The sequence below is a fragment of the Megalobrama amblycephala genome, linkage group LG21, assembly GCF_018812025.1.
Source record: "Megalobrama amblycephala isolate DHTTF-2021 linkage group LG21, ASM1881202v1, whole genome shotgun sequence".
In the NCBI taxonomy this organism is placed as follows: domain Eukaryota; kingdom Metazoa; phylum Chordata; class Actinopteri; order Cypriniformes; family Xenocyprididae; genus Megalobrama; species Megalobrama amblycephala.
The window spans coordinates 21,586,806-21,614,188 of record NC_063064.1 but is presented as its reverse complement, the minus strand read 5'-3'; the positions used below and the strand labels follow the sequence as shown (position 1 = coordinate 21,614,188).

At 37.0% G+C, this 27,383-nt stretch overlaps 1 protein-coding gene across 1 annotated transcript; it reads right to left on the bottom strand.

Moving 5' to 3' along the window:
* Positions 1 to 1,155: 1,155 nt before the first annotated feature.
* Positions 1,156 to 27,170, bottom strand: grm6b (glutamate receptor, metabotropic 6b). The gene is made up of 12 exons (XM_048173288.1): positions 26,638 to 27,170; positions 23,285 to 23,897; positions 13,747 to 13,963; positions 13,207 to 13,342; positions 12,738 to 12,892; positions 11,564 to 11,704; positions 11,206 to 11,406; positions 8,147 to 8,286; positions 7,444 to 8,067; positions 5,622 to 5,933; positions 3,723 to 3,972; positions 1,156 to 2,376 (listed from the first exon to the last, which is right to left on the bottom strand). The coding sequence occupies exons 2-11, from the start codon at positions 23,840 to 23,842 to the stop codon at positions 3,733 to 3,735; spliced, it is 2,724 nt and encodes a 907-aa protein (XP_048029245.1). The 5' UTR covers positions 23,843 to 23,897; positions 26,638 to 27,170; the 3' UTR covers positions 1,156 to 2,376; positions 3,723 to 3,732.
* Positions 27,171 to 27,383: the final 213 nt, after the last annotated feature.

The window sequence follows — 27,383 nt, the reverse complement described above, 5'->3', positions numbered from 1 at the left end:
AAAAGAACAAACAATATACAAATATTGCATAAAAATTTCTATTAAAGGGATAGTTCACCCAAAAATGAAAATTTTGTCATCATTTACTCATCCTCATGTTGTTCAAGATATTTGACCAAGTTTTTTACCAAGAATGTTGGAAACCATATAGTCCATTGTATTTTTTTTCCCCCTGCAATGGAAGTCAGTGGCTACTGTCAACTGTCTGATTACCAACATTCTTCAAAATATCTTCTTTTGTGTTCAACAAAAGAAAGAAACTCATTCAGGTTTGGAAAAACATGAGGGTGAGTAAATGATGACCAAATTTTAATTTTTGGGTGAACTATCCCTTTAAGACATATGCTGTCTCTCCTTTTGTATAACTAATAATTGCTTAGAAACAGCCCAAACCACAATTTCTAGTTCTAAACTGATACTAACAAATAAGTAATAGAGGTATGGGTAAGTTACTATGTTCAGTAATTGTCTCCAGGAGCGGGACAGTGGCTCAATGGATGGCACTGTCGTCTCACAGCAAGAAGGTTCATGGTTTGAGTCCTTTCTGTGTGGAGTTTGCATGTTCTCCCTCCTCTGGGTGCTCCGGTTTCACCCACAATCCAAAAACATGCAGTATAGGTGAATTGGAGATGCTAATCCAGAGTGTGTGAGCCCCAAGCCATGTAATGGGCAGGGTTGGGGAAAGACCTGCCAACCTACCCCAGAAAAGACATTTCCAACACCTCTTGCGTATGGGAAGAGATGGCCATAGAATCACAAAGAATCAGATACGACAAAAAATGGTTAATGAGAGAGAGAATCGACTCCAGATTGGTGAATTATTGAAAGTTAATGCACACCCTGAGATCATAATGTGGCCACAACCCATAGTTACAGCTCCAGGTGTGCATAAATTTGTATAATTCAACAGTTCATTGACAATTATTCTTACTTCAGTATTGTTTTTGTAACTGTATTACAGCTTGAATCTAAACAGATTTTCTAAGACTTCACCCCTCAAACATATTACGTAAATGAGAAATTAACATGATTTTAGATGATGGAACAACGGGTGAAAAGCTCTGAGGTAAATGGACCATTGAATGAACACTATGAAAACAAAAAACTCTCACAATCATACTGATTTCTATACAGTAACATATGATTTCTTCAAAATTAATTTTTCAGGATTTTATTAAATCATTTTCCCCAACATGCATTCAACCAATACATTTTTATTCCTGTGTTTTTCTTTTTTCTCTTAAATGAAAACAAGACACCCACAAAATTCATAAAGGCTAAGTAAGCCAACTTGGAACCTGAGTTTACTGTAACTGCATGTTCATCATCAATTAATATTAACTGAAATAATACCATTAATCAAACAATGTACTTAATGCATGGTCTTTTTCCCATTTGCTCTAATGCAAAATATATAAGTGACTACTTTTGCATGTGAAAATAAAAGGATCTGAATGTCAGTCTCTAAAGTCGACTTGTTACTATTTTCATTTAAATCAACCATTAAATACTGATCATTAGCATACACTTTGGTTAAAATCAGTATCTCTTGGGGAGCTCAAGGAAACATGATAAAACTAAACATCTCTAATCAAAACTTTGTTGTCTTTACAGATTGTCGTTGTTTTTTCTTGATAATCTATCATTTTTAATAAATATGATTTAGAATGCAGGATTGCCTATTATGAGGATTGCACACAAGACACTTAAAACATTTATTCTGAAACATAAAGTTATGGCACATTTTCGAAAGCAAAGAGTTCAAAAAGAGTGAAACCTCCATGTATCTGCGTTCTACTGGCTGGACCGTTGAAACACAATTGATCCCAGCATTATCTCTGTAGCTCTGACAGTCTTGTGTGATCATTTATGATATGTACTTAGCATAAGGAGATAAGGATGAACTGAATGTGACTTATTAATGTGCTCATGTATTATGTCCGATTCCATTGGATGAATCAGATACAAACTCTTAGTCCTTCAATAAATGCTGGTGGAAGTTTAGTTTTCTATTGTTTTTCTCCAAAGGTACTCCATCATGAATTCATGAATCTATAAGTTCAACTTGGTTGGTGATGCCGTGATGATAAAAGGGAAATATTAAAGGGGACAAATACGTTCCAGTCTCAAAGCTGCATTAAAGTTCCACATCAAACAGAATCCACTGATCCTCTGTATTTAATTTCTGTACATGTTGTACTATTAACACATTATTTCAGTGTTATTCTCACCCAGACTCTTCTCTTGTTGCAGATATTACATCCTCTGGTTATCCTTGTCCAGTTGAGGTTGCAAAATGAATGATTTAGCAAACAGAAGTTTGCCTTGACTATCTCCTCAGACTACTTCATTAGGATGTACACAGGCCTTGGTGACCTGAAGATAGATAGCATGTTATATAATGCAATATGTCTTAAAATACAACAAAAATATATTTGATATAAAGTATAGATATGACCAAAAGTGATGTCCAGCCTAATTATTATTAAAAAATTGTTAAGCATATTGTGTAGTTGTGCTTGGAGGCAATTGTTTTAATCGTGACGCAATGAACCAAGAAAAATTGTGCGGATGTAATTTTTGTCCAGACTGTCATACAAAGAAATGATGAACACATGCAAAAACAAGAGAGAACCAAAGAAATATTAATAACTAATTATGTTGTAGTCAATATATGTGTTTTTTTTTTTTTTTTTTTAATATTTAAAATATATAAAATATGTATTTTGATTATTTATTTGAACTTGTAGGGCATTAAAAACAAATACCCCTTCCGGACATCACTTTTGGCCATTACTAATAACATCACAACATTTCCATTAGGAGGTGCATCAACTTGGTAAAGATCTTGTATTGACAATGCAAGAGTCAAGCACTCTGTAAACTCTACTCCAGCACATCCCAAAGACTTTAAATGAATTTAAGGTGTGGACTCAGAGGTGCAAATATGTGAAAATAATTCTTCATGCTCCCTCCCTCCCTTCCAACCAACCAACCATTCTTTCACAATATGAGCCTGATGAATCTTGACATTGTCATCCTGGAATATGGCCATGATGTATCTTCCTACATGGTTATTTATGAAATGAAAAGCTACACATTCCACCAATTAGAGTTAGATGAACTGTTGCTAAACATATACAGTAACATGCTAGAAATAAAAATAATGATCCAATCATAGATTTGCTATAGTTAAATCCAAACAGTGACTTTTTTTTTTTTTTTTGGTCGGGCATTATATAAATATACATATTTACACAGTCAAACCAAAATTTATTCAGACACCTTGAACATTTCATTCATTAATGTGGTTTATTCACTATAGTTTAAAAAATGATAATAAAATATGACAAGATCTCAGAGTTAAACTATGTCAGAAAAAAAATAATCTTAATTATGTCAGATAACACTTAAGTAAAACATGGTGTCTGAATAATTTTTGGTTCCAATTTTTTATCAATTTTACTGGTAGTTTACTGTATGAAGAATTTTTGTGTATAATATGTCACAGTTTACTTTATTTTGCTATCCTCACTTACATAAATTAACTATAGTGTCCTGAACCCACTAGTAAAAATATATCAAAAATATCAAAAATGTCTGAATAATTTTTTATATATACAGTCAAATCAAAAAATTATTCAGACATTTTTGATATTTTTATATATATATATATATATATATACACAGGTAACATATACAGGTGCAAAATAATTTTTTACCTTCTGGTCTTTATTGGGATCTATCTGGTTCAACTTTGGTCTCTCCGTTCTGCTTGTCGTTGGATTTCTGCGAGAGATGAGTGGAAACAGTGGCTGCCTGGGCCACGGCTTTGAAGCTGCGCTTGCGCTTCTGAACGTTCTGCTCTGGGTGGAAGATGATGACATATACTTTGGGGATGTACAGCATGCCGAGGGACACCGTGGCACTCAAGCTCATGGACACGGTCAGCGTGGTGGTCTGAATGAACATCTGTTTCAGGGCGGAAAAAAGATTAAGAGTAATATTTCAGCCTGGCCTCAGCTGCGACCTATCACAAGTGGTAGATCAGCTGTCAGGGCTTTAGCACTCCACATTACACTTATATACATACTCTCTGTTGATTGTCACAATTAATTTCCTGGAAATCAGTGTAATGACCCAATGAGCTGACCTCAGCCCTGTGCAAACGATTCAGTCAGATTATATAGAATCCAGTCTAAGTGCTACATATAATTTGCATACATTAATTATGTATTCAAGTAAGGTTAATGTGAGGTCTGCTATGTGACTCCCTGTTTTCTGCATCTTTAATATAAGCCATAAGAATAAACCCTGATCTCATGCATGTTTATCAGCATGTGAGTCATTCATATATGATAACTATATACATGTCATATATGACGAAGATGCACAACCCCTAAAAAGATCTTAAATTTCATGAGATTATAACTGCACCCAAATAATGACTATTGTTCTAAAAAAATCTAAAGCGCTCTCACATAAGAAACTGTTAAAACTGTTTTCTATTAAAATGATAAAAATAAACAAAATACACTTTAAAAGTTAAACTCAATATAATAAAATGTAAGATAACAGCACACAAAAATATACATGCCAATATCTATATACACACTGCAGCTTGCTCTGTAGTCTAGTCTTTTATTTTTCCATGTTCTTCTTTTCATTTACAAGAAATGAAAAGACTGGAAGACCACCTGAGGGCCAAAAGCTTTGCGGTTGACCGGCTACTAAAAGACCTCTCTATTAGTCAGAGTATACTTTCCATTTTTAAATCCCTGTGCTTTGTAAGCAAAACCATCCCCCACAGGATAGAACAGATGTGAAAAAAATTGAATGACTAAATGCATAAAGTGTGGCAGGCATCTTTAACAGCTTTTAGGCCAACACAAAACAGCATCCAATTAAATAGCAATTATGTTAACCTGATACAGCTACAGTTTTTTTAGGTTTCTAATATCTAATTATAGTTAAAGCATTCACAAGTAAATGTTGCAGCATCATTAACTGAACCAGAACCTAATTCAGGGAAATGTGCGTCTAGACACTTTCAGGGTGAAGATCATATTTCTGTATAACATGTTAATGTCAGGCACCAGCACATCTTCTACACTAATAACATGGAAGCAAGACTTAGGATTCTATATAGACGATGATATCAAATATGCCACGAGACCCAAACACAGACTGTTAATAGTGAAACAATAGTGAAATTATTGCAGTGTAAGTGACATATATATATCTACGTTAATATTAAATAAAATCAAAAGAATTAAATTAAAAATAAATGCAAAAGAATTCTGTAATAAAATTAATAATATGATATCTCTTTAAATTTATCTTTAGATCCTGGTTATTCATTTATATTTTCTTTAATAATATTTATTTATTTATTAGCTCATTTAGTTTTTGTTGCTGACTAATTTTAATGTGCTTATTTACATAGTAGGGGAAAATATGAACTAATTGAAAAAATCCAAATTAATGTAATGTTGCAACAAAAACAAAAAATACATCTATTTTTTTAAATTTTATATATATATATATAAAATATATGAAACTATTGACTGTTCTATTTAAATCTGATAACCTCTTTTCAAAATATCTTATTAAGAGTTTACCTTTTCTGTGGATTGTGATGTGCCAAAAAATATGGGAACAAAAGCCAACCAGACGATACAGGTGGTGTACATGGTGAAGCCGATGGGTTTGGCCTCATTGAATGTCTCAGGAACCCCTCTGCTCTTTATGGCGTAGACTGTACATGTGACCATCAGCACCATACTGTAGCTCAGACAGCCAATCAGAGACAAATCTGACATATCACATTTCAGGATTCCACGTGCATACTCTGGGTTGGGGGGACGTAGCTCATCGAAGTCGATATTCGTGTGAGGGGGAACCACTCCAAACCAAATGAAAACACCCAGGAGCTGTGAGCAGAAAAGAGCCATGAATGAACATTCACACAATATCAGCTTCTGTAAAGGTCCATGATATCTAACCTACCATTAAGAAACCAAGAGACCATATGTTTCCTCAAATAATAAACAACCATTATTGGAGGACACCAAAAAGAGAAGAGCTTTCAGTGAAATTACAAGTCCTCCGTGCTACACTTAAAATGTTGCTTCTTTAATTATTTAAGGGATGAAAAGTTCTTAGACCAAAATATCTTTTGGAGACATAAAGCACAGTGACAACACTGTAAACAACAAACAAAGCTTTTACTTAAAGGTGCCCTAGATTATGTTTTTAAAAGATGTAATATAAGTCTAAGGTGTCCCCTGAATGTGTCTGTGAAGTTTCAGCTCAAAAAACCCCATAGATTTTTTTAATCAATTTTTTTAACTGCCTATTTTGGGGCATCATTATAAACACGCCGATTTTATGCTGCGGCCCCTTTAAATCCCGTGGTCCACGCCCACAGAGCTCGCGCTTGCCTTAAACAGTGCCTTAACAAAGTTTACACAGCTAATATAACCCTCAAATGGATCTTTACAAAGTGTTCGTCATGCATGCGGCATGCATGCATCGGATTATGTGAGTATTGTATACTGTTATATTGTTTACTTCTGATTTTGAATGAGTTTGATAGTGCTCCGTGGCTAAAGCTAACATTACACACTGTTGGAGAGATTTATAAAGAATGAAGTTGTGTTTATGAATTATACAGACTGGAAGTGTTTAAAAATGAAAATAGCGACGGCTCTCTTGTCTCTGTGAATACAGTAATAACCGATGGTAACTTTAACCACATTTAACAGTACATTAGCAACATGCTAATGAAACATTTAGAAAGACAGTTTACAAATATCACTAAAAATATCATGTTATCATGGATCATGTCAGTTATTATTGCTCCATCTGCCATTTTTCGCTATTGTTCTTGCTTGCTTACCTAGTCTGATGATTTGGTTGTGCACATCCAGACATTAATACTGGCTGCCCTTGTCTAATGCCTTTCATAATGTTGGGAACATGGGCTGGCATATGCAAATATTGGGGGCGTACACCCCGACTGTTACGTAACAGTCGGTGTTATGTTGAGATTCGCCTGTTCTTCGGAGGTATTTTAAACAAATGAGATTTATATAAGAAGGAGGAAACAATGGAGTTTGAGACTCACTGTATGTCATTTCCATGTACTGAACTCTTGTTATTTAACTATGCCAAGATAAATTCAATTTTTCATTCGAGGGCACCTTTAAATGGCTGATTATTTTTCAAACTTTTTTTTTTTTTACTTTATTAATTCTACTAAATGTTTCTTTTTTTTGAACACACAAAAGGTACATTAATTCAGCTTATATGGGAATGTGATAATACTACAAGATATGTGTATAACTCTTTCTAAAAGTATGTTGCTGAAGATCTGGTAGCTCTTTTTGGATAAAAGTGCCTGCTAAATTAATGTAAATTGTATTATAGACATACACGCACCTGTACTGAGATCAAAATAAATGTGATGATCAGCTGGGACGTGGGGCTGATAAATTTTGGTGGCGTGACTGATTTCTTTCCCTGCTCAAAGATCCTGTAAATTCGATTAGTTTTTGTGAGCATGGCAGAGTAACTGATGCTCATGCCCAGCCCCAAAAACAGCCTGCGGAACGCGCACACCACAGCGCCTGGCTCGGCGATCATGAGGAAGGTGATGAGATAGATGAGGAAGATGCCCGTCAGGAGAACATAGCTGAGCTCTCTGCCCGAAGCACGGACTATGGGGGTGTCGTTGAAGCGGATGAAGGTTATGATGACTCCTGATGTAGCAAGAATGCCCAGCACTGCCAGAAATACCGGGATAATGGCCCACGGAGAGCTCCACTCCAGCTTGATGATGGGAGTGGGTCGGCAGCCCGTACGGTTAGGGGTGGGCCTCATGTCAAAGGGACACATGTCACAGTTAAACTCGTCCAGTAGGTACTGATAGCCGTCGCATAGTTCACAGTGCCAGCAGCACGGCACACCCTTCACCATCCTCTTCCTCTCCCCAGACTCACAGGGGAAGCTGCAAACGGAGTCTGGAACAACTTTATCCCCTCCAGACCATTGCATTTCCTCAGCCTTACAGAAAGAGATGGGAATATTTCAAGAACACGCATTCAGAAATGTCCCAAACTACCAAGGGGGTTAATGCGCTTACATTGAGTCGTAAGTGGTTGGTCCACTGGCCGATGAGTTTATATCCCGGGCTGGTGGTATTGGAAAGCTGGTACTGGAAGATATCGTATCGTCCTGGGGCGTCACCGTTTTCATTAAACATCACACCTGTTCCGGCACTGCCTTCAGAGTAAACACAGGGTTTTGATATTCAACATCACTAGTTATTCTTTCAAATGCAATCATTTGAAACAACAGAGTTATTTAATAGAAACGGCCCAACACAAGGGCATAAAATTGTATTAATTTGTGGCAATGCACGCTTCTGCAAACCATTGTTCTTTTCACCCTTTGATTTAAAGTAAAATTGTCAAGCATAACTTTGAAGGTGACTTTTCCATATCAAAGGTTGCTTACAAGAAAATACAGTGTTGTAACACTTTACAATAAGGTCCCATTTCTTAAAGGATTAGTTCACTTTCAAATGAAAATTACCCCAAGCTTTACTCACCATCAAGCCATCCTAGGTGTATATGACTTTCTTCTTTCTGATGAACACAATCAGAGACATATTAATAAATATCCTGACGCATCCAAGCTTTATATTGGCAGTGGATCAACAAGTATGAGCTGAAGAAAGTGCCTCCATCCATCACAGAAGTGATGTGTTTGTGTAAGAAAAATATCCATATTTAACAAGTTCTGAAGTAAAATATCTAGCTACAAAAAAAAAAAAAAATGGAACTAGAGCTGCGTCAGTTAAAGGGTTAGTTCACCCAAAAATGAAAATTATGTCATTAATGATTAATGACCCTCATGTCGTTCCAAACCCGTAAGACCTCCGTTCATCTTCGGAACACAGTTTAAGATATTTTAGATTTAGTCCGAGAGCTTTCTGTCCCTCCATTGAAAGTGTATGTACGGTATACTGTCCATGTCCAGAAAGGTAATAAAAACATCATCAAAGTAGTCCATGTGACATCAGTGGGTCAGTTAGAATTTTTTGAATCATCGAAAATACATTTTGGTCCAAAAATAACAAAAACTACGACTTTATTCAGCATTGTCTTCTCTTCCGGGTCTGTTGTATATCCGCTTTCACACCACAGTGACGCTGCTTCTTCTTCTTCTTTCCTGTTTTACGGCGGTTGGCATCCAGCTTATTGGTGCATTACCGCCCCCTTCTGCTCCGGACAGTGACGCTGATGACGTGTTGTCCGGTGCGCCCGAGCTTCGTTTACAGTCTGAGGGAGACGCACGCTGTATTCAAACTATTCTACATTGTTTGTATTTTGGTATTGCTATATTTTTTAAAATGGTGGGTAGGTGTGCATGTCGCGGATGTCCTAATCGCGTCACTGTCCGGAGCAGAAGGGGGCGGTAATGCACCAATAAGCTGGATGCCAACCGCTGTAAAACAGGAAAGAAGAAGAAGAAGCAGCGTCACTGTGGAGTGAAAGCGGATATACAACAGACCCGGAAGAGAAGACAATGCTGAATAAAGTCGTAGTTTTTGTTATTTTTGGACGAAAATGTATTTTCGATGCTTCAAAAACTTCTAACTGACCCACTGATGTCACATGGACTACTTTGATGATGTTTTTATTACCTTTCTGGACATGGACAGTATACCGTACATACATTTTCAATGGAGGAACAGAAAGCTCTCGGACTAAATCTAAAATATCTTAAACTGTGTTCCGAAGATGAACGGAGGTCTTACGGGTTTGGAACGACATGAGGGTGAGTCATTAATGACATAATTTTCATTTTTGGGTGAACTAACCCTTTAAGCTTTTTCCGTAAGTTGAATAGGGAAGGCGTAGGATGTAGCATAATATTTTTGAACTGCGAGAGTTTTACACTTTCTTTGTAAGTTGAATACAGAAGGTGGTCTGGCAGAAGCTAGATATTTTACTTCATAACTTGTTAAATATGGATAATTTTGTACACAAACACATCGCTTCACTTCAGAAGGCCTTTATTAACCCCCCGGAGCCGTGTGAAGTATGTTTATGATGGATGGATGTGGATGGAGGCACTTTCTTCAGCTCATACTCGTTAATCCCGCTCACTGCCATTATAAAGCTCAGATACGTCAGGATATTTATTAATATATCTCTGATTGTGTTCATCAGAAAGAAGAAAGTCACCTAGGATGGCTTGAGGGTGAGTAAAGCTTGGGGTCATTTTCATTTGAAAGTGAACTAATCCTTTAACATGAATTAATAAACGTTTTAGAAGCATTTAGTTCATGTTAACTAATGCAGTTAACGAATTACTGAACCTCATTGTAAAGTGATATCGACAAAATAGACATCTCTTAGATGTATATGAGGAAAAATGTGGTACAACAAAAGCAAACTCAATTTCATGTTCCTTTCTGTTTTTTTACGAATCGCAAATCACAAGGGGGCAAGGTCTCCACGCGGCGTGTTTTGTTCCCCTTAGGCACTCCAAGCCAAAAAGATTTCCATAGTGTGAGGACATCCACTGTTCGTAAACTGAATAGCTATTCTTTACATAGAAATCTCTTAAGAGCAAGTGACAAAAAGAAAAGGGATTTTCACTGAAAGATAGAGCTGAAAAAGGAAATGTGCCTTGTGTTTGGAGAGAGGCTGCCCCAGGGAGAACCACAGACAAGGAGAGAGACTAGATGAGGGGGGTTAAAACAAGTATGTGCGCTGCTGCATTGTGCATTAGTGGATTTCTTCAGGCTGGGATTGAGTGCTGACCTCTCTCGCCGCACTCTGACTAACCCATGGGACTCACAACCCTCCTCCTTGGAAACAGCAGCTTCTGTTCTGGCCTTTCCCCTCTTGCAGAAACTACTCCTCACCTATTTTCACCTGTCAGTCTCACAGTAATGGCAATATCTTGATTCGAGAAGTGTTTGGCAAAACCACATTTATTATGTGTAACCTCCCTGGCAGATTCAAACAAAGCATTCCTTGGATATAAAAACTAACATTCAAATTGCTGTGAGGTTCATTAGACTTGGATGAATACGAACCCATTAATGAAATTCTGACTGTTTCAAGGTCTCGTTCACAATGTTTGGAATGGCTCGCATGCTTCATCTGTGTCCTTGAGGAGGCTTACCATTAAAATTGACAGCACGGATGTAGCTCAGCAGCATTCTTCCATCCACCGGGTCCATTTTGTCACAAACGCCCATTGAACCTGGACAAAGGTCTATGTGCATGCTATGGAGAGCGTGGGCCATGGCATACACAGCATCAATCACAAACTGCACTTTCCCCTCCTGCTCGTATGCCGAATCCCGGCTGATTCGTTCTTCTCCTGAAAGACCAAAAGCAACATGACAGGGAATTGAAAAGCTTTGCTAGAGGAATAATCCATTTAGATGTGCTTTGCACATCTTAAAAGCATAAGAATGTATGATAATTCAAGTACTACTGCATTTATGGGAGTAATTTGTTGGAAATGATTTCCTCGCCTGTGCATTTCCTCAGCCCGCTGTCGCCTCTGATTCCAGGCCGTGTCATTTTGCATTTGAAGTCGTCCTCCCAAAACTCAGCGAACCAGATGTTCCTCCTGTTGTTTTCCAGAGATCTTGTGGTGAAGTACTGGTCAAACCCTGAGAAACAGGTTAAAAGGATAGGTAACCCCAAAATGAACAAAATGTTTTTGTATATTAATTTTCAGCTGTAGTTGTATGGAAAAAGGTGCGTAACAATTGTTTACAAATGTTTGTGTTCCACAGACAAAAAAAATATAACAGCATAAAGATTTGGAATATAAAAATTGTCATTTTTTCCTTTTGTGAGAGGAAAACTGTTCCTCAACTGAGCCTGTTTTTTTTGGGTTTAAAAGACAAATAATGTTTAGTAATATTATCTATTTAACTGCACTGACACTTTTGGATATGAACAAAATTTGGTAACACTTTATTTTACAGTGTCCTTGTTACACATATTACATGTAGTTACTACAGTAATAACTATAAATGATGCATAATTACATGCAACTAACCCTACAACAAACCCAATTCTAACCATAACCCTATAGTAAGTACATATAGTTAATTAATATTACTTTGTATACTTAAATGTATAATTACACTGTAACAAAGACACCTTAAAATAAAGTATAACCCAAAATTTGAACTGAATCGAGCTGGATAATGACACTATCTTTGTAACATTGACACCGTTATTGAACTGAATTGAGTGAATATTGGACTTTCTTGAGGTGAGTTTTTATTGCCTTCTGTAGTGCTGCGTATAACTGAATTTGACTTCAAAATTGATGAACTTTGCAACATTTACACAGTTATTGAACAGAACAGAATCAACTAAATTGAGCTGAATAATAGCACTATTTTCTGCTTTACAGTTTAAATGTTTCATAACTGATTAAGTTTTATAACATTTTATAAATGTGAAGCCACTTTTAAACAATCTGTATTGTATGAAGCGCTATATAAATATACTGTGACCCGATTTGACTTAAGTATGAAATTGTTAGCAAATACCACATGGGCATATGTGCAGAATCTCTTTGAATAATTGAGTGAGAATTTGAAAATTTGAATTACATTTTTTTTTTAAAAACATTTTTCTCAATTATGAAACCTTAAGCTTAGACTGGCCTGTGCTACCAGTTCATACCATCAATGGACGCCCGCTTGGGGAGGATGGTAACTGCACCCTCAGCCACATCCTCCTGGTTCAGGATTGGTGAGTTTTTTGCTCCCCAGCTATCAGACCCCACAAACAAAAAGTGACCTGTAAGATTGGCTTTCTTTGCTGCTTCCAGGACCCGCCTACAATAAATAATACAAAAATCTCAGAAAAGGATTTCAGAACAATATAACTATATAACTATATATATATATAAAACTATGTATGTGTGTGTGTGTGCGCCATAATCAGGTTCATTTAGCTTTAGATTGCAAAATGCAAATTACACTAGATGAAAATTCATTCTGTAAAACATTCATTTGCTATAATTCCCTAAAAGACTCCTGATGTTCCCATTGTGGGGTGATTGATCTGTTCTCATATATTTTCAAACCTTTTCCAAGGCTATATCTCCTGCTCCAGAGTCATACAGAAATACTGCTAAAGGACTACTCACTTGATGTCATCTTCATTAGCGAAGATAATAACCCCTCTGGCATTGGATGTCTCCATTAGCCTTTTGATGATCTTGTCAAACTCTCCTGGTCTTGGCTCCCTAGGAATTTTAATGGCCTGTGCGATGCAAAGACCTCCTGAATAAAACAAATTAAAATGACGGATAGTTTTGAAGGACTCTGATACATTCATAAGAGAATGATGGTTGCAGGGTCTTTCAACTGAAAATAAAATCCAGGTCAATCTGTAGCATGTCTGGCATTACATCTAGGTGACTAATAACTTGTTTACACACAGGAAATCACATGAAACCTTCATCCCCTGATAATTATCCTCTTTTCTCATCAAACACAACACCAGACACATTAAATCCTTGGATCAACTGATCAATTCCACATCAGTTATGGAAAATCATGGTATGGTAAATCAAGGTACATTAAGCTACAAACAAAGTACATATATTGATTTATATATACCTGTATATTTATTTTAAATACAATCTTTTAAAACCGTGAATACATTTTTCATTAGTTTTCTGTACCTGCTTCCCTGGATATCTGGATGAAAGCATCTACACCACTCTCTCCATAGTTCCCCTCTGATGCCAGAGTAGAAACATAGTTCCATCCCATGGCTTTGACAATGTCCACCATCGCCTGGGCCTGGAAGGAATCTGGCGGCACGACTCGGGAGAAAAAGTCGTAGCGATTGTTGTCACTAAGCTCAGGTGCTGTCGAAGCATAACTGATCTGAGGTATCTGCAAATTGGAAGAGACAGAACCCATCAGTGAGCAGCAGGACTCACTTTGCATCCTTTACAGAGTCAAGCTGCTGCAAAAATGTGAACTTCATGAATTTCTCTGATCTGCAAAATTGATTTTACTGGACTTGGTAAACTGATAAATTTACTTTCTGATGGTGTTACACAACAGGGGGATGGGTGTTCGGAGGAAGGGGCACAGGGATGTCCATGACGCCTGGCCTGTATCAGTTTGTGCGTTTAGTGCACTCTAGGGCTGGGCGATATATCGCTTGCGATTGTCACGCGCATTTCGTCAGTAAAGCCGGTTCCCTGATTAAATCGCCATCACCTGCTTTCAAATGGAGCGGCATGTAATAGCCAGAGCCGTAGTTCACTGACAAGCTACGCAATATCGCGTTAATTATCGCAGATGAATCACCTTCGATAATGAACGCGATATTGCATGGCTTGTCAGTGATCTACGGTCTTCTGTCTATTAAAGGGATAGTTCACCCAAAAATGAAAATTTGATGTTTATCTGCTTACCCCAGCGCATCCAAGATGTAGGTGACTTTGTTTCTTCAGTAGAACACAAATGATGATTTTTAACTCCAACCGTTGCCGTCTGTCAGTCAAATAATGCTAGTGGATGGGAACTTCTAAGAGTAAATAAAACATGCACAGACGAATCCAAATTAAACCCTGCGGATCGTGACGACCCATTGATGTCCTAAGACACGAAACGATCGGTTTGTGCGATAAACCGAACAGTATTTATATCATTTTTTATACTTCAATGAGAGCGAGACATCACTGCCGTTGTCAGAGCGCGATCAGACCTTACTAACGAGTGCTGAACGCAGTTGGACATAGTGGTGTATTAGAGTTAAAAATGATATAAATACTGTTCGGTTTATCGCACAAACCGATCGTTTCGTGTTTTAGGACATTAATGTGTCGTCATGATCCGCAGGGTTTAATTTGGATTCGTCTGTGCATGTTTTATTTACTCTTAGAAGTTCCCATCCACTAGCATTATTTGACTGACAGACGGCAACGGTTGGAGTTAAAAATCATCATTTGTGTTCTACTGAAGAAACAAAGTCACCTACATCTTGGATGCGCTGGGGGTAAGCAGATACACATCAAATTTTCATTTTTGGGTGAACTATAAATGCCGCTCCATTTGAAAGCAGGTGATGGCGATTTAGCGGTAGCTAAATCCTTTATTCTCTATGACGAAATGCGCGTGACAATCGCATGCGATATATCGCCCAGCCCTAGTGCACTCTTAAAAATAAATTAAGATTCCGAAAGGAAGTTTTCTCAGCAATGCCATAGAAGAACCAGTTTTGGTTCCCCAAAGAACCTTTCAGGCAACAGTCCATAAAAGAACCATTTTTTCTAAGTGTGAAGAACATTTTAAAAATGTAAAGAATTTTTTTCCACCATTAAGAAGATTTTGTGCAGTAGAAAGGTTCCATGGATGTTAAAGGTTCTTCATGGAGCCATCCCAGACAACAGCATAGTGTCCGCCCAGATACGGCCCACATCTGGCCCACGTGGAATCCACACTTACCAAATGTGGGCCGGATCTGGGTCAACACTATGTTGCTGTCTGAAATAGATGCCAATAAATAACCTTTATTCTAAATTGTGTGGTGGGGATTTATAAGTGACTCTTTCTGTATGTTACATCGTTACACCATGTGGCGATGAGTTACTGTGTTGTGACTGAATCATTAAAACATTTACTCAAGGGATTCGTTCAAAACACTGGCTCTATCCAAATATGCATACTTACCCACTATAAAGTAGGTAAAAAATAGTATGCCAAATTCCCAGTATTCATAAAGGCAAAAAGTACTCGGATGACATCTTACTTCCGGCAAGATTCTGAAGTACGCATCCAAAGGACACTTTAATATCCCATCCCATGAGGCCACGAAACAGGATTTGTGAATGGCATTGAAGTGACACAACTCATAGTGCTAGGTCACATGACAATGAAAACATGACAAATGTAGTATGTCAAGATTAAGTTCATACTTTTTTCAACAGCCACAAAGCAAGTACAAATCCAGATGAATTGACTATTCAGAGAGTATGCGATTTTGGATGAAGCCATTTGTGAGTCACTGAATCATTCATTCAACCGATTTGTTGAAAACACAGATTCATGCTTTGATGAAACGACCCTGTTGAAAAAACCAGCATGTGCTGGTTAGGTATGTTTTGAAGCATGGCAGATGGTTTGAGCTGGTTCATGCTGGTCCTTAGTTGGTCCTTAGCTGGTCATGAGCTGGTTTATGATAGTCAAGTGCTAGTCCTAAGTAGGGCTGTGACGCTGGCAAATTTTTACTACCGCGGTGGTAAATCACCAACAACTGCCGGTGTTGCGGTGGTGGGGTCCGAAAGGGGGCGGGGTTTGGTTTATATATATATATATATATATATATATATATATATATATATATATATATATATATAAAATCAGAGGTTGCATTAGACTTGCGTTTCGCCGTGATTTTGATGGACAGGATCGTAAAAAAAATCCATCATAATCAATTACCCGTCATTTTAATTTTTATATTTTTTGCAAACAATGTAACGTAACATTATACCTCAGAAAAGCCATTCGTTGACCATAAACATATAGTCAGCAAGAAAAATAACAAAACTTAATTATGTAAGTAAGCATAAGTAACTTTATTATTATAAAATTGACTTAAACTAGGGTGCTCGTCTGTGTTTAAACAAGCGCATCGTTTTCATTTTATTCTGGAGACTGAACTTGTGCTCTGCTGCCACACTGGAGTGCGCTCACCACCTACTGGACAGGGGTGGGAATTACAGTTTACAAGCTACATAATCTGTCAAAATGACGGACGGGCTGCAGATTTTTTTCCGTCCTGAAAATTTTCGGTTAACGCGACCTCTGAGATTATATAATATATATAACACTACCGCCGATGACACTCCACGACCGCAGTGGCGCAGTTGTCATGCCTTCCGTCACAGCCCTAGTCCTAAGCTGGTCCTAAGCAACTAGCTCCAGCTCAGGACCAGCTTATAACCAGCTCAGGACCAACTTAAACCAGCTCATGACCAACTAAGGACCAGCATAAACCAGCTCAAACCAGCTGCCATTCTTCAAAACTTACCTAATCAGCATATGCTGTTTTTTTCAACAGGGGAGTCATTAGGTAAATCCAAATTAGTGTACTATTCTATGCTGTTTTATAGTATAAACAGTATGTGTGTTCATACAGAAAATTTCAAAAAGAATAAATGCACTTCAAATATCCGGATAATTAACCAAAAAATGGGGTAGTGGATTGAATACTTTATGCACTCAACTGCTGCAGCTTTTCTAGCAAAAAGGGTAAGGGTTTTCAGACTCTGATGCTGTATAACAAAATAACCTTGTAATATTCATACACTACATGGTTGAGTACATAGTGCATAGTATAAGTGCATTATGTATGGTGTGTCATTTGGGACACAAATATTGAATTATTCACTCCATCGATTTGTTCAGAAAACACTGATTCAGGAACGTCAATCAATGTTAAATCAGCTGTGGCTTTGGTTTGAAAGAGAAAAAAATAGACAAAGTAAATGGCAATTATGGGTCTAAGGTTGCTCTCTTGTTTATTAAACTGTTGAATAAAATAAATATCATACTCATTCGTGATAAAATTGTATCTGAAGATCATCATATCCAGAACAACAGCACATTTTCTCTTGTAATATTGCTTAGGCATGTCCTAAAACATAGCAAGTCTCCCGCAGCAAAACAACCATAGCTTTAGTGGTACTCTCTGCAGCACATAAAAATCCTGGGGAAATACAGATGGCACGAGCCACCACTGTAAAAGCATTTGTTTGTATAAAAAAAAAAAAAAAAGATGAGAAGATTAATTTACTGTTGTGCTACTTTCTTAATGACGCAGTTGATGTCACTGGGCTAGGCTTTGCACCGACTAATGTCTGCCGAGCCCGTGTGGCTTAATGAAAGGTTCTTTAAAGAAGCGAGCCAGTGGACAGTGAGGAAAAGGTGGATACAGACCGGAGAAGAAGAGAAGAGAAGAGGGAGAGGACCATTTGACAGATTATCTGGAAGGATTAGAGGGGTTTTAGTCAAATTATGTTAAGCACAGAGGGAGAGAGACAGATCAAGAGACAAGGTTGCCATTTCTCAGCCATAAGCCATACAATATATTTAATTCTACTAGCTTACTTGCTACAACAGATTTAACTGCTCCTCCCCCAACATATATATATATAGATATATATTACAGTCTCTGCTCTACTGTTGATCTACCCATGACCGTTTGGGCACTTGTTACATCTTGCATGAAAAACAACCATATATTCAAAGTTTGCAATGCAATTTTGAATCCAATGCCATTCCGAAACATTGATGCAAATATACAAAGGAAACATGGCTTTAGGAGGACGTTGCTAAAAGATTTGGTCTCAGATAGTAATTTGTTGCTATGCATCATAAGCATTACAGCCTTCGAGCCTTTCCACACGAGTCATGTCAACATTAACAGCAGTCACATGCAAACATTTCCTAGAAGTGATTCATTAGTTTTATACACATGTTCCCTAAGCATCTACACTTATATGTGAACATATGCATTAAAACTCTCACTGGTGTGGTGTACAAATATAACCCAAAATATTCAGGTTGATTCATCCAGATTAAAAGGTTAATTAAGATGTGAATTACAAGAAAAATTGGTGTAATTTTAGATTACCTGATAATTATAGTTTTTTATGTAGGATGCTCTATTATTTATTAAAGATTTACAATATGATAAGTGTGACAAATTAAGAAGGGCTTTTCGTTTAAAGAAATCGTAAATTATTCTTTTAAAAGTAACATCTTTACAAGATGAAATCCAATTAAGGAAAAAAAAAATCTTAATCCAATTATACAAGAATCTGCTGTAGGCCGAATGTTATCCACATATTATAAGGAACTGATATAGAAGGGTTCATGCATCTTTATGTAAAGACATCGTGTGTTGACAATCTTTTCTGGTCTTGTGAATACCAGGATTTAGAGAATGTGAGGGTCAGGCAAATCTGTTACCCATAAATGCTGCTGTCGGTCCTTGTCGATCTATGTGTTAAGGACCCACACTCATTCAGCTAAAGCCACAGAACAGAAGCTGCCTGTAGCTGATAACAGGGCTCTCTGGGCTCACGCTTGATTTTCCATCAGGAGTCTGAGCTGGAGAGAGGGCTTTAATGGAGAGCGGATCCTCCGTAATGCTGTAGTTAATATCTGTCTTCCTCAGTTCCCACTTACCAGAACTCAGGGAGAAACATGGACATGAAATAGTTTGTAAAGATAAACATATAGAAAATTATTTAAGATTACATTTGATGTTTTTATTGTTTGAGTGACTAAAGTATTGAAGTACGTCCATAAATACCCCTTTCAATGAATTGATTCAAACTATTTATTGTTCAAAAATATTAATAGAAGTCCCTAATTTGTTTATTAAAATATAAAAAAAACATTGAGTAAAAATATTAATGTTTATTATTGTGTACTGTTGTATTGTTTTTTATAAATAAGATTTTATAAAAGATTTTTAAGATTTTATTTGTGATTTACTTGCATTAAACATGAATCTAATTAGCTGTTTGGTCAAAAATATAGTTTCAATGATGGAAAAAACATTTTTAAAACACCAGGGTAAAATAGAGTAAAAACAAATACATATCCCCATACTTCCCCAGTTAATTCATCACAATTTTATATTACATGTTTTTTTTTTTAAATGTTATGTTATAAAAATCAAATATCCAATTAACTATGCACTAATTTGCATATATTTCCAGAACAGAAAAAGCCAGGTTCAAAATTCTTATTTCACGTTGTTTACATAGAGATGATTTTGGAAATCTCTTCATTTCAGTCTATAAATACTGTCAACAGCCAGGAAAAAAACACCATATTTTGCCTGTATGTGTCTTGCCGTAATAGGGTCAATGATGGGTCATTTTTTTAGTCCAAAGGCCTTAATAATAATAAAAAACTAAGATATGACATCCAAAGTAAGTAAGGTAGTACAACTAGATCTGTTGTATTGAATCCAAAAGGTTTTAATTATATTTTGCTACATATTTTAAAGATTTTGAAGTGTCAAAAGGTCATTCGGTTTAACTGTCCAAAGGCCAATACAGCCATTTATGATTAAAATATCTTAAAATGTAATAAATGTATATATATTTCATTCTGGCATGATTTTATAACATCATATATCAACAGTGCAAAATAGTATTAAAATTATGTATAGAGGTCATTGCTTTGTCGTGAGAAAGACATGAGAGAGTCATGCGGTCAATATCATGTGACAGGATGTGACATCATTCAGACACCTGCAAAGGACCACACGGTCATGAAGCAAAGTAACTAACTCTCTTTTAAATATTAGAAAAATTCATGTTTTCACTTGCTCATACGCATGTCCCGAAACAGGTCATTTGGTACAACCGTTATAAAATATAGAAAATGTTGTAATATTTAAAAAAACTTGTACTAAATATTAAATGTTTGATTGCCCTTTTGCTAGCTAGCCTGTTAGCATTGTTTGAAAATATCGTCATTCGGTACACTCTAAAAAAAAAAAATTGCTATATAGCATTAAAAGTGGTTCTTGGCTCGTAATCATACACTGTAAAAAAAAATCCCAGTAAAATTTACGGAAAAAACCAGCAGCTGTGGTTGCCAGAATTTTAATTAACAGTTTTTCACCGCAGCATTTTTACAGTCTTTTACTGTTAAAATCACGGTCATTTTTTACAGTGTAGGGGAACTCTACAGCACCTTTGTCAAATGGTGCTATGTAGAACCCATAAGAGGTACCATATTTCTTCAACAAAAAAGGTACTAAACAGCATCAACAGTGGTTCTTTGGATTGTAAAGAACCTTTAAAGGGGCTTAACAGGTTCTTTGTATGGCCACCCCAAAGAACCACTGAAGAACCGCTGAAGAACATACAGGTGCTTAACAGGTTCTGTATACAGTAGCGGTGCTATTTAGCACCTCAGTCATCCCAAAGAACTGGTGAAGAACCACTGAAGCACCAATATTTGGTGCTGTACAGAACTTAAAGTGGTTCCCCTATGATTACGAGTCAAAGAACCACTTTTAGTACTATATAGCACCATTTTTTAAGAGTGTATAACTAAAATTTTGGTTAAACCGAATGACTTTTTTGGTGACAAATTTTGTCCATCTAGTAATAAATGACAAAAGCAGTGTCAATTGATTATAAAAAGCACATAATCTCATTGTTGACACTTACAATTGTTAAAACGTACAATTTTTCAAAATTAATTATATCTCCATTATGTTTTTTTAAAACCTTATTTGTCAATGACCCAATAATAAATTTCAGAGCAAATATATAAATATGCAGAAGTCCGGCTGGCACGTTTTACTTCAGTAAAAGTTGGTTCATTTGCGTGAGAACATATCACCAGTCTTTGCTTTATCCAATATAATCAAAAGGCAAAAGAAATTGAGATTTAGCCAAATCGGTCAGCCCTATTCCAAAGCGTATCAATAAAAGTAATGAATAACCAAACCAAAATACGATTAGGACGCACAAATTCCAGGTACAATGTCCTGAGAGAAACATAATGGAGCTTTGACTAAGTCACTTTTATTTTGTGAATTGTTTATCTTCCCTGAAACTGTGGTGACTGAAAATGATTGCAAATAACTCCTGGGTGAGGTTATCAGCTCACCTACTAAAGCACACGCAGCCTGGAGCGGTGACCACAAAGAACACAAATGATTAAAACCAATAAATAAAAAAAATATATAAAAAGTGGCAGAGGGTGGAATGAAATTGAATGTAGCTCAGGTGTAGGATTTGCAAGCTGAATGATGATCTGGAAATGAGAAAGGATTTGAAATTAAATGACACGCACACAGCACATTTCAGCGTCGTGGTTCTCAGTGTTTTAAGGACACGGGTCAATGACGTGCGCGATTCAAAAACACTGCTCACTTTAAGGAAAATCTGATACACTTTCTCGCAGAACAAAATAAAGAAAGAATCTATATCGTTAAGAAGCTCTTGCTGAGAGGCCTTGAGCTGAAACACAATCCAAACCTTTTAACAGAATTAGTTATACTTCCTGTAGCACTGGCCCTATCTGCAGCACTGCAGAATCCAGTCTTGCAGCAACACCATGCAAGAGCTCCTCACAATACGGAAGGAAATCCAATGCCTGCCACACATATACAACATTAAAAAGAGCCATACAATGTACAAAAATACCATCATCCAGTTACGAATCTGTCTTATGGCACTACAGGCAATACTACTGTCTTATGGCTTCCATAACATGTATTCTTTCGGACTAGTGGAAAAAGGAAACATCCAAAATGTACATATATGTGACTTTATTTATTTGCATCTGTAGATTTTACAGAGTACAATTTTATCTCACTTACACCACACTTTCCAGCTTTACTCATATCTATGTTCCGAAGACTTTTACAGAAGGGTTTGTACATATAACAGTTGCCTGATTTACATAACATTTTTTTCCTAAAAATATGGTGAAATATTTTTCTGGCTGTTTTCTGACCGTATTTTCTGATTTATGGACTGATATAAAGAGAATCCAACTTGTAGAATCCTTTAACTCCTATACGTCAACAAAATGAAACAACGCTTTATCCAATGTTCGGATTTCTGTTCTGGAAATATATGCAAATTGTGCATATTTAATTGGTAAATGAATGCATGTTTAAACTTAACATTTCAGAAAACTTAATATACTGTGAAATATAAACTGGGGAATGTATGGTGATATCTATTAGGTTTTACTCTATTCAACTGTAATGTCTTGCCTTAAAGGGTTAGTTCTCCAGTTTCTTTCTTCTGTTAAACACAAAAGAAGATATTTTGAAGAACGTTGGTGACCAGACAGTTGTGGGGTACCTTTGACTTCCACAGTAGGAATAAAAATACTATGGAAGTCAATGTCGTCAACAACCAAGAAAGTTGGTGACAGCTGACGGTAGACATCCATTGTATTTTTTTCCTACTGTGGAAGTCAATGGCACCCCACAACTGTCTGGTCACCAACGTTCTTCAAAATATCTTCTTTTGTGTTTAACAGAAGAAAGAAACTCATACACGTTTGGAACAACATGAGGGTGAGTAAATGATGACAGAATTTCAATTTTTGGGAACCCCTTTAAATGAAGCATTTGCTGAGCCTGAAACTGAGGGAATCAACTTTAAAATGTAGTTCACTGAAATTAAGTGAATTAAAATGATCCCTCACCGCAAACAGTCGAAGAACGTTGGCCACCATTATGGACACTGAGCTGGCCGAAGCCCCGATGACCCCTACCACACGTTCTGGTTTTGGGATGATGGGTGGCTCTCCATTGGAACATCGAACATCTGAGTTGTCTTTCTGGATGAGGGCCTGGACAAAAGTGAGGGATTGTTCCAGCGCATACGTATCCCTGGAGCACGTGTCCAGTATCCTGGCACCCAGGGTAATGTTAGGTAGTAGGTCTGGGTCGCTGTTGATCTGGTCCAGCGCATACAACATGGCCTCCATACGATGGATCCCCTTCTCCTTCTTAATTTCCCCACATGGAACACCAGCAGGGCCCCTGGAATGCACCGGAAAAAGCCCTCCCAGAGTGATGTCACCCTCAATCTTTATGGAATGAGTTCCTGAGGAGGAGGCCCAGGATTCTGGAGTAAATCCCATCATCACTATCCACATGACGTGAACCAGGGAGCCCATGTGTTGTCTGGGTGCCCTGCTGATCCTGCAGTGATGGCATAGTGATGATGCGTGTTGCTGTGATGTCATAGTTGCTGCCATACAAGGGGCTGGTTCTTCTGCTACAGCACAATGCTTTCTTCTCTACCTGTGTCTCCTGTGGAGAAATGAGACAAAAGATGTACATGAAATTTTTACAAAATAAGCCTTATGACTGTACTTAAAGGTGCAGCTGAATGTTTGACCTCTTGAGAAATTTAAAACCTGTTGAGAACTTTTCTATAAAATATAATGGAATTAATTAAGTATACTAATAATGCAATATAAAAATACTGGGTTGTTTCAACCCATATTTGGGTCAAATACAGACAAACCCAACCATTTGATTTTTTTGAGTACACACACACAGCAGGTATCTTTTAAATATGTTTTCTCCTTGTTTCAATTTTCCCTGATAGCACACGTACGTCTGCAAGATGTCTGTTAAAGATCACTTCATCTGGAGAGCATCTGCTGTTTACAAACATCTGATAGACGTCTTTACAGTTTTTTTACGATTGCTTACACACTAAAATTAAAAATAACACAATTACTGAAACTCTACACTCAAGGAGCAAAACCTTAGCCCAGATCTGCACAACTATAAGCACATTCTCAGCCTCACACTTTTTGCAAAACACTAAACACACTTCTCTACATTAGACACAGAAATCTAACATAATGTCACTTCTTTGCCATTTCAAGACACTGCTTTCCAAAATACCACGCCTATAAACCAATTGATCAAAAATGGCCGTCAGGTCTGCAGACACTTTGCTTAACTCCAAACTCATCAATCAGGTACAAGTACTATAAAAAGGCAAAAGGTGAGTTTATGTATCTTCAACAAAATGGAAGCCAATGTTGCAGTATGTTGCATAATTTTGAATGTCCCGGGCCAACGCGGTGGTAACATCGCAATGTATGTTGCAATCATGCAGAATGATGTCCTCCACCAGCATTCTAACTTAGGCCCTTACAACACGGCCCACATATTCACATTTTAGACAGACTACACAAAATCGTCACAGCAGAAGGCCAAATGGATGCAGAGCAGATGAGATACATTGTCATATGGGACAATGTAAATTTCCACCTATCTGCTCTGGTCCAAAACTGGTTTCATTAGAGTCCACAATTTTCACTCCAATACATCCCACCATACTGTCCCTTCCTTATACCCATTGAGGAGGGTTTTTTTTTTTTTTGGCATGGAAGGTTTACAATCTCCAGCCCTATGTCAGGATATGCCTCATTCAAGAGAAGGCCTGACCTAATTGATGCAGGGTCTGTGCAAGGATGTATTCGCCATTCAATAAGATTCTTCCCTCGCTGTCTTGTGTGAGAGGACAACGCCTGTGATGTGGATGAAGTGCTATGGCCAGATATAGGCCAAGAGATGATGCTTAGGTGTTTTTTCTATTTATTTTTTTTCATTTAAAATCATGCTTTTGTTTTGTCTCCACAAATGTTTTTGTTTGTGTAATATATTGTGTTTAGAATATGTTATGATTTTCAGTGCAAAATGTAACCTTTGGAAAGGCATGGATGTATTGAATGGTTTTACAATGTGGTGAGAGATAAATATTTTCATCAATGTGCAGTATTGATCTTGTGTGGTTTGTCTGTTTTTTTGTTAATATATTCATGTACATTACTCTAACAATATCTCTGAAAAAAAAATCAAACCCAGACTATATCATTAGAAAAGTATAAAAGTGTTTAAGATTGAGCAGAATCAGAATGTATGAACCATGTGTGTTCCATACAGTGTCAAAGTTGGGTTTTGTTTAAATTAACGTAAAGTTTTGAATGAAGTTTTTCATTTTGCAAAAGAACTGAGGTGTTCTGCTATTGTGTGTGTGGATCTGTGAATTGTGTGTAGTGTTTTGACAAAATGCGCCTTGTTTTTAAAATTGTGCTAAAGCAATCGTAAAAAACTGTAAGATGTCAGTTTTACATACATTCTAAATCATAAACGTCTTAAAGACATCTTCTAAACATCTATTTGACATCTGAGAGGAAACGTCTTGTAGACGTATTGCAGGTGAGCAAACACTTCCAGACGTAAACACGCACATCAAATAGACGCCTCCAAGATGTTTGTGTGCTATCAGGGTTTGTTTTTTAACACTCTGCCAACCAAACCCACAATATTAACAATTTTCATTTTTAATTTCCATTTTTTCCATTCCATTGGTTTCACCAGAAATATTCAACAAAGAATGAAAAGTGTACCAACCAACTTGGTTACATATACCATGGCACAATGATATTGTATGTTACTTTTAAAAAATACCATGGTATTGCCATCATAGTACTGACCAAAAACACGGTCTTTCGATAGATTTTTGTAAGGACACCACAGCTCAATATTCTTACATCCAAATTTACATTTTTTTTTACACATAAAAGCCTAATGACACAAATTCAACGAAGCAATCCAGTCCATATAATAACTTTTATTATTCATTTTACTTTTTAAAAATAAGTTAATCTTTAAAGTTTCAATTCTCAGTCCTCTAAAAAATGAACTCACTTGTTCTTCGCACTCAGCAGACCGCTGAGAATAGAGGGCATGTATAGGCAAGCATATTAATATTTTATGCAAATTAACTGATACATATTCAGCAACAGGTGAGCGGAAAAAGTGCTATATTTGGATTGAAAGCTGAAGTTCCCGCGGGGAGACACACACACATTCGTTTAATTAAGCATTCGTGGGAACAGCAGCACTACTGCCTGTTTCCCGAGACCTGAACAGACATCTTTACAACATCGTAACATTTTAAGCGAAGATACATTCAATGTTTTGGCATAACAATTATTAATTCATTCACTTCTTAAAAATGTCTCACCGACTGATGCTGCTGCCGGTGTGCGCCCATCTGGAGCTGAAGTTGGATGGTTTTGAAGCACGACAGATGCCACCAACATCCGAGTCTTCAGCTCTCATCTTAAAATGTCCACAGTCTTCTCACACAACGACAGTCTAAAGATTCATTTGATTAAGGTGAGATTTTAATGTAGAAAGTATTGAGAGCTTCAGGAAACTATAAAACGCTGGAAAAGGTGGAAAAGCCCGAACATTCCACAACTCTGATTCTACAAATCACTGTCAAATCCTTTAAAAGCCCCCTCACTCTGTCTGTCTCTTTCGCTCACTCTCTCGCTTTCTGTCTCCCTCTCTCGCACACTCTGTCACTCACTCCCTCTCCCTCTCTTCCTTGCTCTCTCTCTCTCTCTCTCTAATGGGCACAGATTGGGATTACCACATGCATGCATTTGAGAAGTCTCTGAGAGGAATGGACCGGTATATATTTTTAATGTGAGCACTGCTGGATATAGTTCTCTGCGTTCAGATCGTCTGCTTTTATGAAACAATCTGGTGCGAGACCCTCCTGGTCTTGTCATAAAGATTTATATGTTTTCATTTTGTAGATTTTAGAATTATTTTTTGACTTTTTATAAAGACATAAAGATAATCTAGTTGACCTCACGGTCACGTGTGGTTTAAAATGGTAGTGTATAGCCATACTCCGGTCCATAATACCATCGTTGGACTTTATTCTGACACACACATGGCTGTATATGGGCTAATGGC

Coding starts and splice junctions, on each gene's coding strand:
- grm6b (XM_048173288.1), bottom strand. CDS start 23,842: ATGGCAGCAACTATGACATCACAGCAACACGCATCATCACTATGCCAT. Junction 13,343..13,746: donor CCAGATATCCAGGGAAGCAG/GTACAGAAAACT, acceptor TGTTTTATTCAG/GAGGTCTTTGCATCGCACAG. Junction 8,068..8,146: donor CCAACCACTTACGACTCAAT/GTAAGCGCATTA, acceptor TCTTTCTGTAAG/GCTGAGGAAATGCAATGGTC.